Below are 14,024 nucleotides of genomic sequence, written 5' to 3'. Positions count from 1 at the left end.
TGCGGTGTCATGGTTGTTTTGGGGTGCAGGCTTTTAATTCCACACATGGTTTGAAAGTGGAACAGAGGCATTTGATTTGAGGAAGGAGTGAATGTATAATTGCAGCAGTCAGTTTCTGTAGTTTGGCAGGTAGAGAAATCCAAAACGGTTTGAGTCGTGTCCTAATTCAATTCATCAAGTCTAATTCAGGGCTGGGTTTGTTTTTTTACGTGTTAAAATCTATCGAAAATAGGCGACTTTTAAAATGTAAAATTTTAAATCATTGACGAATACGTAAACAGGATCTAAATCTGCCAACATGTTGACTTCCACTTTTCAGCACGTGACAGTTTTTAATAGTTCTACACATTTAGTCAGTTTCAGGAAGGTTCTAATCTGTGTTCATTAACAGAAATCTGTGTTTCGCTTGAAAATACAGAGTCAGTGTTGGGTAATGTTGTGCCATGTGGGTTGATGAGAGACACAGAAAGATTCTAGGTTTCTTTAAACCAGTTCTTAGAAATGGTGATGTGGGTTTGAAATGGGAGTGAGTAAAATGTGTTTTTGTATTTAAGACAAACGGGTATCAGGGACAAACGATGTGAGCTAAATATAGAGTCATCAGAAACAGAGAGATTAGAACAGCTTTATTACACCTGCTTATGTTTATGTCCTGCAGCAGTAATTCTGTCATTTCTTCGGCAGTGCTGAACAATGTGAGGTACTTTTAATGTCTGTAAACCAGCTGGGTTTACCATGTGTCCTGCGTCTCTTTTTAAAAGTGATGTAAAAACAGCAGCAGGATCCTCCCTCTCGTTCCTGTTAACTTCACTCCTCAAATACACATCAGTCGTCACACGACGTCGCACATCACTGAGGAGTCTCTAGTCAGTGTGTTGACAAAAAGTACAGAGCAGAGTCTTTATTTCCAGAAAGGCTGGTTCACATTCAGCCCTATTTACAGCACACAGATCAGCTGTAGTTCTCATGATGGTTAAATAATTTAAAATGACGGAGTTCTCTTTAAAACTTTAACCTTAAAATGTCATGAACGTTTAAGGATTTTTAGAAATGAATGGATTCGACTCTTGGAACTTTGTGTAGATGAAGCATCAAAGCTCTGTTTTAAAATAAAACAGGATTTTTCCAGGATATAATAATAAAAAAGAGGCGTATTAAAATCTGCATAAACCAGTTTTAGATGCTAGTATCACTGTTCCATCTTATTTTGTATGAGGAGGGGAAAAATTAAACGCAGGAAAACCTCAACATTTTACAAATAGTTTTACCATATTTGCCTCTTTTCGAGGTGGGACTGTGTGGGTGCCGGTTCTTGGTCTGGCTCAAACACACTGAGCCTTTTCAGTGTTGTGGGCCCAGTGCAATAAAACACAGCAGTCTTTGAGAGGGTTCCCACTCACAGGTATCTGTGATGTTAGCCAGTAAAACCAGTATTTCATCAGACAGGTCTCTACGTGGTGGCTCTGGTGAAATTTGTGGAATTACAGACCACACAAAGTCAGTTCAAGAGCTGCTTTGGGGCCAGTTTTTGAGTCAGATCCAAAGAACTGGTGTAGAACCCAGAACTGCATGTAGCTCCGACTGCAGCGTATTTGCTCTTTGCTTGGTGAGGGAGGAGTTAAAAGCAGCGTTAAGACATGTGAGGTTAAGGATGAGAGAATGTGTCAGCTGTCATGAAGCCTCGTAGATTTATGACCGGCTGAATAATGACACAGACGACAGGTGAGAACATCCTTCAACATGAGGACTGAACTTCTGTATGACTCAGCCAACACAGAAACGCCCTTCAGTGATGCAACAACTGTACAAGTTCATTAGATTTTGCTGAGTCTGACTTTCACTTGAAGTGCGAGTACAGTCCAGTCCAACATAGTAGATGTTACTGTGGTGATGGCTAAATGTATCTATGGTTGGCCAGGTTTCCTCCTGATGACATGCCAGTGTTTTGTTGACTTTCAGGCGCTCACAGTGTTTTTTTGTTTTTTTGTTGTCCTGCTCTGATGTAACGTAGAATCCATTCCGCTGAGGTCATGGTAACACGGTACTGAATGGGTTTGTGTGACATATCGTATGCACGCTTGTTTTTAATGCAAGATGACAGACTGTTAATTCTAATTTATCATCTCTATTTTTGTCATTTTAAAATATAGTTTGTGCTGCTAAGTTATTTAAAAAATGACTGAATTTACCTGCAGAGCACAGGTGACATTACTGACAGAGAGGTAACTTCAGAAAATATTCAGATCCTTATTTATTTCACTGTGACGCTGTATTTTAAAAAGCATCCAGCATACGAGGTCTCACTACTGTATCCATTTAATCCTGCACAAAGGGATTTTACTCCTCCTTCTGGGAACACACCTGCCTAAACATGTTATTTCTTACATGTCAGCACTGAAATCTTTGTTTACCTTGTAATACTGTAACACCACTATCATAACAGTCTGATGTGGACGTGCTCTTATTAAATCGATTTAAACTAAATCTATTTCAACTGTAACACTTACTCGAATGTGTTAAAACCAGATGTCATGTTGAAATAGCAGAGCATCACATACTTCTGCATATACTGTGGGTTTTTTTTCTTACTGATAAAAATATTGCCACACAATCTGTCATAGTCACAAAATTTCTGTCTGAGTACTGAAGAACTAGTTTTTATATCACAACAATTTATTCCGCTCTCATAAGCTCGTACACTGACGTTACAGTGTGTTCTGAAACAGAATCTGTTTCCTTTGATCGTTGTTGTGTCATAAACTAATCCTACAGTTCATGTCTGTTATCTAACCGTGCTATAAAAAAATACAACACACAAGCTTATGTGCAGTGTTTGTATTATAAAACACTCAGGTGTCCCAGTTCTAAGCTTTAAATCACGTCTATCATATCTGAAGTCCACCCACCCAAAGGTGTGACCATAATGTGAGTTCAGATTTTATCATCACTTGTTAAATTGTGACAGGACACACCACCTTCAAATAAAGTTGTGTAACATCTCTACATTTTAATCTGCTGTTCGTTTGACAACACGACTTCAACAGAGAGAGATAATCCATCACGTTAAACAGAAAGCTAATCTTTTATCTCTAGTCCAGTATTGTTGTATCCATGCTGCCGTGCTTGCTTTATTTCCTCTAACACTCAGTAATAAAATATTCATTAACATATTTATTCCCTTCTTCATGTTGTTAGCTGGGCTGCAGGATTTTGCCTGGTGCACAACAGAGAACAGAAACTAACCTGAACAGAAACCTAATGCTTTCACCACTAAATCAGTTTTCTCATTTGAAAATAAAAGCTTGCTAAGCTGTTTTTTAAATGATGCACAGCAGCGTTTTAAGACATCATCGGTGTTTTCTCGCTCTTTCTCAGCGTCACCCTTCACTGCAACACCAGCCCAGTTCCTCCTAAAGCCGTGGCCATTTGCCAGTAATTTCCTGTTTTTGAGCAGTTTGAGCACTTTCCAAACCCTCTTGAGTGTGCAGCAATTAATATTACATAATGTCAGACCCCATCATTGTGTTACAAGAACAATGTCACAAGAGTGATGTGTTGAACCTTCTTTTTTTTATTGTCCCAGTCTGCCCTCAGGTGACTGACGGCTGTGTGGACCTCCTGCCTTCCTGTGTGCTTTTTAAAGCAAGAGGGACAAATGTTCCTACTGTGTGTGTTATCTTTGGGTTTTTGATTGTTGGTTGAACAAAATGAGACATTTGAAGAAGGGTTGAGTGTAGTGTAGTGTAAAGTGTCTTATATGATATCACAGTATTGTGCAATCTGAAAATACTACCATCCATCAAAAGGTGAGAAAGTAGCAGAGGGCTGAGCTGAGACAGCAGATTAATGAGACTGACTCAGCTCCAGCATCCTCTCCACCTGAACAACGGCTACCTGGCTGTGTGACGAGCTCCGGTGTGCTGCGTTTCTTTTATCATAGTTATGTTTGACACTGAGGAGTGATTCTGCATGTCAGATGTGACTAGTAGCTCTGTATATATTTGCATTGATGGTGGGGTTACACACACACATGAAGGTTAAACTGTCAAACTTATTTCATGAAATTTTACAAAATCCAAAAGAAAAAAAAAGGATGTAACAGTTCTGAAACTGAGACTGAAACCATGACATACATGTCCACATGGGATGTCTCATTTAGTGATGTAATTTAAACTTGATTAAGAGTGGATTAGAAGAAGAAAGACTTTGATTAGTGCTGTACCTAAAACTAAACCTCTGTTTCAGAAGAGTCAAATTATTGACATGAATCAACAAAGAAAACATCTGAGGAGATTGATGAAACTACTGAAACTGGGTTAAGAACTGTCCAATGGAAGAAGGTCATGTGGTCTGATGAGTCCAGATTTACCCTGTTCCAGAGTGATGGAGCATCAGGGGAAGAAGAGAGGAGGTGAAGTGATGCACCCATCATTACTAGTGTCTACTGTAAAGGTCTGTGGGGGCAGTGCTATGATCTGGGGCTGCTGCAGTTGGTCAGGTTCAGGTTCAGCAACGTTATGAGACCAAAGAATGAGGTCAGCTGACGACCTGAATATCCTGAATGACCAGGTTATTAATCAATGGATTCTTTCTCGGACATATTCCAAGATGATAATGTCAGGATTCATCGGGCTCAAATTATTAAAGAGTGGTTCAGGGAGCATGACTCATCATTTTAACACATGGATTGGCCACCACAGAGTCCAGACCTTAACCCCACTGAGAATCTTTGGGATGTGCTGGAGAAGACTTTGTGCAGCATCCGACTGAAATATTAGTGACTTTTTTTTGGACGGGCAGTGTATGTGTAAACATAGCACATATTATTAATAAGAATAATTAAAGCATTTTTCAGTTTCATAAATATTATAAAAACCATTAGTGTTATGTCACTAATGCAAAATTAATGTCACATTTTTTACGTCATTTTAAATAAATGACCACTTATGTACATATTTTATACGCTGGTTATATTTCAACTAAATAACTGGACTGGCTTTTTTCTTTATGATTGATTCAGATTTCTTATGAGATTTGACATTTCATTTACTTAATTCTGCAACATGTTAGCAGAAGCAAAAAAGTTGAATTAACTTTGGTCCATTTTTAAGTCCTGTCCTGGCACGGTTCCCAGCTTCCTTTGGACGAGAGGTGCAGCTCAGCCTCGAATCAGTTTTAATTGAACAATTACTGTATAAAGAAAAAAGATTAAAACCGTAGGGAGATGAAATACACAGATGATCGTTTGGCATCTTTAACTCGAAATCAGTGGTTCTCAACCTTCTGAAATCTTCATAATGTCTGTTAGTTATCACTTCTCCAGCCAAAGATCATTTTTTCTTTATGTGATTCAACACATTTTTTCAATCTCTTACAACTGGAGACCGTTCTGGGGTCAGTGGGCTCTGGACTGGATGGATACTGGATCTATTAATTAAATCATAGAGAAGTATTTACTCGCAGTCAGAGAAGCGATGGGTACTGTCTGTAGTCGAACAGTATCTATGTGGCAGGTAAAATGTGTGTGTGTGTGTGTTAATTCTGTAGTTTTCTTCACGTGTGACCGTTTTAACAGTAGTACAGCCAACTTTGAACATGCTGAGGGTTTCACACAGAGACACGATGGGCACCGTGTCAGTCCAGCTGCTGTCAGAGTGGTGAGAGGACGAGGTCAGCTGGTGCACAGATTCCAGTGTTGCAGCAAAGCATGTAATGGACAAATTGGCTCTCACGCTGATCTTTTTCTTTGTGTGTGTGTGTGTGTCTTTGTGCTTTGTCCTCTTGCAACGGGACCATCTAGACTGAGATTGTGATTCCTGTTTGAACTCTGAAAGCTCCATCTTTAATTAGACAACAGACTGTGCTGCTGCCAGATAGGACTCCAGCTTTTATTCAGTTCTTGCTTTTATTTCCTTTTCAGACACACATGAGTTGACAAATGCGTTTTTAATGTCAACACAAGCATTTTTGAGCAGTCATTTTTTTTATAAATTTATACATTTGCAAAGATAAACTTTGATACAGCTTTAAATTGTTCGTTTGTGAATCAGTCATAAACCAGAAGATGTTTAAGTTTAACCTGCAGCGTTCTTGCTTTTTATGCCAAATTCTGGATTAATTGTTTGTTGATTTACGTTGTGGATCACACAGCTTGTGTCACGTGTTATGCGCCACCTTGCATCTGGTTTGTTTCGAGTTTTCTAACTGTTAAAAACAGAAAACAGAATAAAATCAAACAGTGTGTTCGTACCCAAATAAACTGCATGACCGCGTCTAAGCCTGTAATTCCAGTTATGCTAAAGCCATCATGCACTTATTGTGATTAAGATAATGACCTGACAATTTCACTGCACCTCAGGAGCATGATTTCAGTAATTTGCAGGTTGACACTGAGATTTGGCTAAATTATGTTGAAATGTTTAGTTGAGTGTAGGTTTCACATAATCTCTGTTTTAACAGTATTTCAGGGACTGTTCTACTCAACAGTATGTTCAACTACTAATGGAAACAGAGTCATTTATATGCTGTTAGAACATGGAATCAACCAGTACTGCTTTTTTTGACCTGCACTGCACCAAAATAATTCTCTGCTCATTCTGATTATAATTAAAGTAGGATGGTGCTGGATGGTAAAATATAAGCAGTATACAGTAATATACAGTACTGCTATCCAACGTTTGAGTTAAACAATGAGTTAATGAGATCAGATCAGGCCTCTTCCTGAGAAGGACAAAGGAATTGTGCCTTGTAGCCTATTAAATGCCAAGCTGTGGTCTGTACGTATAAGCCGTACACGATCTCTCTGTTATTAACTGCAGCAAAAGCGCCGTGTCTGTGGAAGTCGAATTACTCCACGTAACTGAAGTTCTCTCCTCTCTGGGGAGTAAACACTATTAACAGACCCCCTGCAGCCAATATCCCAGTAGAGCCGACCTGCAGGGGAAGCTGCAGCAGTCAAGACAATGGCAATAAATTGTGCAGGGGAACAGAGGATGTACACCGACCGCAGCCAGAGACGGACTCCTGGCAAAGAGACGACGTGTCTTCCTGGAGAGACAGTGGTCTGTATCAGACCGTTTCCTATGAGATTGACCTCTGAGCTACAGCTTCCTGTCTGTTCTGAGAAAGGATGCGATGATCACTGCTGGTGTTTCCATGTTTGCTTGGACTACAGCGCTGTTTCATTTATGTTAATGAAGACTGTTAGATCCCATATTGATCCAGAGACGCGATGAAACAGAGGTGTCCAGCTAGAGGCTGAATGTTTGGCCTGTTAGATTAGTTTTCACCGTGCTAATAGAATCGATGCTGTTGTTTTTCACTTCACACACACATTGATGTTTGACCACATTAAGAATGGAGGTGCCTTTAATGTTGTGGCTGATTGGTGCACACGTCACCTGTTAACACTGGGTTTGATATCATTGTCTTAGGTTTCTGTTTTCTGTTCTCCTGGACTTTAATTAGTTGAGTTGATTATAATATTTCAACTGTCGCAAACAATGATACATTCATTTACAGATAATTTTCTTGTTTTTATGGATATTTATTGTTCCATCAATACAGTTTGGTGACATCCAATCAATTTACTGTTATGAGTCACAAAGGAAATGATCACGTCCTCGAGTCTTAAGCAGCAGATATTTTATGTTTGCAACAAATGGATTAAGAGTTCTTTTCTAGCGTTTGAGGTATGGACACATTCACACTTTTAAATAATCTAATTATCTTTAGCCCATATAGCCCTGTAGTGTCGTCACCTAATAAATGAGAGTTTTATAATTTTATATTTTTCATTATGTGTGACGAATGAAACCTGATGCAGTGTATAGCTCTAATTAGCTCATTTGATTAATTTAATGGTAATGTTGGATTGATTGGGTGGCTACATTGATATTAGTTATGTGCCTAAGTATAAATACATGTCCACACTTCAGTGGGTTTTGACCAAATGTGTTTTGCATCAGCCTGCACATAGCTCACATGATGCTCTTCACCTTCACCTTCAACTATTTTTTGTGTGGAGTAATTCTGCAGATTCCATGCAATGCTTTCATATTTGAGACTATTTTTAATCACACAATCTTGTTGATGACTCAGATTTTTTCTGGCTGCTCTCTGCAGCCAACATTGTCAACATGCTGTTATCCCATTCATAGCTGCTGTTCTCGCTGGTTAAGTGGAGGGTGTGTCTGTATTTGTGCTTGTCTGGAAAGGGTGTGTCGGCTTGATAAAGCAGCCATTAAATGGTCGTCTTTATGGAGCTTTTCACTGCTCCAGTGTGGGGTGAAAGGAGGGGCTTGTTTCCCAGCAAGCAGGCCCAGGCCCTGCGCCATGTATTGGTCACCTTGGCTTCAATGGCAGGCCTGTCTGGGGACCTCAAGTCACGACTTCCTGGGAGGGAAGTTGTTTCAGCTGCTCTGTGACTGAGTGTGTTTTCATGTATCTGTGTGAACACAACTGTCTTAACAAGGACTAAAAATGTTCCTACTAGAAATAAAAGACCCTTAAAACGAGGCTCTGTTTGAGGATTACGACTCTGGTGGTGCTGTACGATTAGTTCGTATGTGATTGAATAGTCAGCAGAGGTCGTCCTTTGTGTGTGGGGGGGTCTGTCTGTAGGAGGAAAGGAATCTTTTAATCTCACTCAGGATATAGTTAACCTTGTTGTTGCATGACAAAGAACTTAGTAGGGGAAGAGTGGGAGTGTTTTCTTAGCCGAGACAGACCAAAAGATCATGTTTGACATCACTCTGGAATTTCTCTTAATAACATTATACATTTACCATTTTTCATTACTGGGGTGGAAACATGTTGTACAGCTAATAATCTAATACATGTGTTAATTTGAGGAAGCATTTAGGCACAGGACATCATGTCTACATTTAATTAAAAGATATGTTTGATCTATTAAATATTATATTTTTCAGGCTATTGTGCGTAAAAGAAAAAAGTTTCCATAGTAACACAGTAATATACCATGCTGCCTCTGAAGTTTAGTAATATTATTCAAGTTTATGAAGTAACTTGTTACGCTGAGAAGCAGTACGTGGTTAGGGTTAGGGTTTTTTACATGTCCAAATAACTGACAACACATCTCCTCTTTACTCCCACTTTAGTGCAAAATTACTGATGTATGTTCGTTCCTATGTTTTTCAAGTGGAAATATTGAACCACCTGTAGCATGAGGCTCGAAATAAATCCACCCATGCCAAGAAATAGTGATGTTGTGTCAAAACTAGACGGCCATGGTCAAAGTGTCTTTTACAAGAGAAGGTCTCTGTCAGCACCTCTTCACATAAAGATGAGTTAGGCAGCTTATCTCTACTAAAAAAACATGTTGCAGTAATACATAACATTACTTCTGACAAGTGACTAACCCAGCCCTGGACATATTCACATTTTAATGGAAAACCAGTGTTTGTCCTGCAGTTACAGTGGATTCTTTGAGCACAAAATCTGATTCTTAAATATAAATTACGTCCTTTAACGTAATGCAGTTGAAAGCTATAAGATTGGATTGGTTCTGAGCAAAGGCTCCTGCTGGGTCTTTACAGATTCACAAGTATGTTTGTGTCTGCACATCTGGTGTGAACAGGTCTGTGCCTCTTTGTTTTCTAGTAATCAGCAAGTGATGTGGAAGAAGGTGTGTCTGGTTCACTGTTGAAAGAAAGTTACAGCGGCTTTTAACTGTCCTCCGACCAGACGAATATCTGACACTGACAAGAGAAGCCGGGGTGTTTTTAATCTTTCTTTTTCATGAGTAGGCTTCACTTTCTGGATACAAATGTTCTGGCTTCATCTGTACTAGTTACAACATAGTGGCGATAAGATGTGGTGGAATCTGGTCCTCCAGGGCTCAGTGTGAGGGCTCAGCATGTCTCCTCTAACACAGCAGGAATGTGACTTGACAATATGACCTAAAAGAAATGAAATGTCACATATGAGGAATTCTTGGACCTCTGTGTTCTGGAGGAGAGGTTACCACGGGTCAGGTTAGGTGTTTATTGCCTTAGAGATTTATTAACACCAAATAGTTTGAGACATTGTTGAAACATGGATCAGCACAGGAATAACAAAGCAAAAACCATGAAGGCGAGTGGTGTAACTCTGTGTTAACCCTGTACATCCGTTTTATTCTTTGTATTCTGAGGTAAACTAATGTTTATCACAAACCCAGGAGGGAATGATCAGTGACAGTTAGGTGATGAGGTGATGAACTACACTTCCTTTATTCAGCCTCAGCATCTTTACTTTTTTTCTCCACATGTAATCGATGCTTTCGGTTTCATCTTCGTGCAGCTGTCACCTTGCCGCTTTAAACTTTGGTCTGTGACCATCAACTATAAGGAGACATTTTACTGTGCTGTTCTTTCTGTTTCTAAGGGTCAGAACACTTGAAATAAACCTGCCGACTTAATTGTGTGGTGACTTTATAACATTTAAAGTTACCGTGCTGCAGAAATCCTGTAGGAAAACGACGTACATGTGTGGGACTGGAATATGTGATGAGTGCTGCTGTGTTCTCCTTACAGATGGATGGAGGCCTGTCTGGACGAGGAGCTGCCTCCCACCACAGAGCTGGAGGAGGGGCTGAGGAACGGGGTCTATTTGGCCAAACTGGGCAACTTCTTCGCCCCGCAGACCGTCTCCCTCAAGAAAATCTACGATCGCGAGCAGACACGTTACAAGGTGGAAACTTGTTTAATGCTTTTAGAAATAACAGACAGTAAATAAAGCCATACTTAATGCTTAATTACTAGATGCTGGACAAAGGATCATCCTGAAGGAACCATGAATGGCCACAGTCCGGCTCTAACAGCCTTTTTAGCTGTTTATCTTTTTAACTGGGGGTGTTAACACAGGCCTCAGTTTAAACACTGGGGTTTGCAGACGCCTGTCCTACCAACTGATCCACTGTCAGTCCAACTACAGACAGATACAGTATTCAGTAGCTGTGGTTCTTCTTCCTGACTTGATGGGTGTAGTCCCGGCTGGATAGCGTAGTGGTAACATCACTGCCTTTGTACCTTGTAAGTCACTTTGGATAAAAGCTTCTGTCAAATGACTAAATGTAAACGTCTTTGTGGTGAAACTGGCTGAAACTCTTGGTGGACTGGGGCTTTATTTTAAACTTCCTGTTGTGCGACTGAGACTGAAACTGAGTCTTTGAGATTTCAGTGAACAACATGTTCTGATGTTTGATTTCTCTCTCGCAGGCGACAGGTCTTCATTTCAGACACACAGACAATGTCATCCAGTGGCTCAACGCCATGGCAGAGAAGGGACTCCCAAAGGTTCGCCTTCATCTCATACACACATCAGTATTACCTCTCACATGCCAATGTACTGATTGTACTATTATTCAGATTAAAGTCAAACAACAGAAGTATATGTATTCTTCTTTTAGGTTAATGTTTTTGTTTATTATTTCTTCATATTTGTGAATGAATTGTGGGATTGTTTAATGTGTCCCAGCCCTCAATGACCGTACGTCCTGCTCTGTTTGTGTAACATTATAATACGTTGTAATATTATTTAAAGCATAACATTTGGTTATAGTTTTCAGTAAATCAAATGTGGCCTGAAGTTTTTAGTGCAGAGCTCGAGGCTTGAAACACTGAAGTACAATTTAAATACACCAACAAAAACAACATGGTCGAACATCATGAGTTTGGTTATTTTCATTATTAGTCATTTGCTTTTCAGCAGTTAATTGCATCATCTGGGGTATTGGTTTCCAGTAAGGAGGAGAGATTTCATTAATTCCCATTTAAAGAGATTAGAATTTTAACACAAACAATTAATATGAACAAACACTGTTTATAGTGACGGGATAGCTATCACGTGCATGTTGATTTATATACTTTGATAATTTGTCTCATCTGAAGATAAGAAATCAATTTAGGAATGAGTGTGTCTTTAAGAGAAAGGTTACTAGATTTGAGAACTATGCATGGTTTGGATGTTGAAATGTCCTTTAAAAGGACTGTTCTCCTTGATAGAAGCAAACAGTGGCTCGTTATAGTAAAACATTCTGTTGACATAAAAAACACTGAGTTTAAGCCTAAAATGTCACAGAAAAGCTCAGCAAACTTTCAAACCTTCAAATGTTTGATTTCTCCCACAGAGACAACAGCAGGGCATGTTAACACACATTTACATTGTGCAATCGCTCATTTGAGTTAATGTCCTGAGTCACTCCTGCACACATGCTGCGACACGCTGACACGCCATCGTGGACCTGCTCAAAGTGCTGCTCTGATCCTTTGTTCCTGAATGTTTTCAGATCTTCTACCCCGAAACCACAGACATCTATGACAGAAAGAACATGCCGCGCTGCATCTACTGTATACACGCACTCAGGTACTTTCTGTTTGTCTCTGACTGACCATCAGGCATCAGGCCGTTGAACACAGTGAGGCTCCTACTTACACTGACTGAAAACCATTTAGCACAAAGCTTTTATGAAGTGACCAGTGCACTTCGTTCAGTGGTGCACTCAACCAGCAGGACTGAGTTAGTGTTGGTACCGTGCTTGTACTCAGTTTACCTCCACTACTGTAAAGTGGACATGGTTTTTTTTTATTCCGTCTTGCACATAATTAACCAGATAATACTGTATCATATTTTAACGTTTCCTTTACTCTCTGAAAAACAGCTTAGCTGTATTAGTTTCACCCATAATGTACAAGTAGGTAAACAAACAAATTACAAGAAAGATTTCCACCACGTCTTTGAATTATCTGTCTGTAATTTTTAGCTTCACAACAAAGGACACGATCGGCAGCCTGACAGGATGTTTAAACATCTGTTTTCTTGCCCTGAAATGCTTTGGTGGCATCCTGGTTTTTGTTTAGTCTGATTTGTCAACGTTAGTTGAATCTTTCATCGTGGTAATAAGGTTTTACTGAAGTGGGAAAATGTCCTAATTCTCTTCCAGTCTGTACCTGTTCAAGCTGGGTCTGGCCCCTCAAATCCAGGATCTGTATGGAAAAGTAGATTTCACTGGTAAGACTGTGAGCGCCAACATGAGTCTGTGCGCCTGTTTTCCTTATTCTGTCTCTGTTAACCAAATGATGTGCTCTTAAATCCAGAGCTTTAAAAATGTCACCGTGTTGCTAAAGTTAAAGTTCAAAATGTGTTTTACATAAAGTGGTACCACAGTGTCCCAAAGTGCTGAGAGTCATAAGCAGAGAAGATTATTTTGCAGTGTGCAGCTGCAAAATACCCTTCCTTGTGCAGCTGTAGTGTACAGAAGCTGCTGGAAATGTGAAAGTCATTAGTAACTGTGAGAGCTTTTCCTGTCAGTTGAGTTCCCGCTCAGCTCCCAGAGCCAGAGTCAGAAATCTGATTAACACATATGAGCCAGGAACACTGTGTTTCCACAGTCTCCCACTTCCCTAACGCTGCCCCCGCATGCTTTTACTCCTCTGTTTTCCTTTTTTTTCCACCCCAAACCATGGATCTGTTCCTTCTGTCTTCTCTCCCAGAGGAGGAGATCAACAACATGAAGAGTGAGCTGGAGAAGTATGGAATCCAGATGCCCGCCTTCAGCAAGATTGGTGGGATCCTGGCCAATGAGCTCTCAGTGGATGAAGCTGCATGTAAGAGGGTCTCAGATGTCACAGGGGGAGGGCAGGATCTGAAAACTACACATTATATTGTTTAGCTGATTCATGCCTTCATATTCAAACTGATACAAATCTCATTCAGGTCATTGAGATTCAGCCAGATTACAACTTTTAACTGTTGAACCCCTCGGACCTGCCTCAGTTTATCAAGCACATAATCAGTGACTAGCTGGATTTGTCATTGCTTTGTGCACAGGTCCAGGTTTAACTGGTCAGTTTCCTTCTCTCTCAATTGGTCAGGTTAACAGAATAAAAACAACTAGTCTGGCTCTGCCCTGACCAGGGTGGCTTCAGTTTTTACAACGATCATACAGATTAAACAAATGGGATATGAAGACTTGGCTACTAGCAGAAGAGTGTTAATGAGCTGCTGCTCCAACTCTCAGGAAG

At 40.0% G+C, this 14,024-nt stretch overlaps 1 protein-coding gene across 1 annotated transcript in view; it reads left to right on the top strand.

Moving 5' to 3' along the window:
* iqgap1 (IQ motif containing GTPase activating protein 1) overlaps positions 1-14,024 on the top strand; it is a 36,187-nt gene that overhangs the window by 5,868 nt on the left and 16,295 nt on the right. Inside the window, exons 3-7 of the mRNA XM_026377737.1 lie at positions 10,536-10,692; positions 11,220-11,297; positions 12,290-12,366; positions 12,944-13,011; positions 13,494-13,607. Of these exons, the coding sequence (XP_026233522.1) occupies positions 10,536-10,692; positions 11,220-11,297; positions 12,290-12,366; positions 12,944-13,011; positions 13,494-13,607 (494 nt within the window). The remainder of the gene's footprint in view (positions 1-10,535; positions 10,693-11,219; positions 11,298-12,289; positions 12,367-12,943; positions 13,012-13,493; positions 13,608-14,024) is intronic.

The sequence above is a fragment of the Anabas testudineus genome, chromosome 3 (assembly GCF_900324465.2).
Source record: "Anabas testudineus chromosome 3, fAnaTes1.2, whole genome shotgun sequence".
NCBI lineage: Eukaryota > Metazoa > Chordata > Actinopteri > Anabantiformes > Anabantidae > Anabas > Anabas testudineus.
The sequence above is the reverse complement of the archived record's forward strand: the minus strand, read 5'-3'. Positions and strand labels throughout refer to the sequence as shown.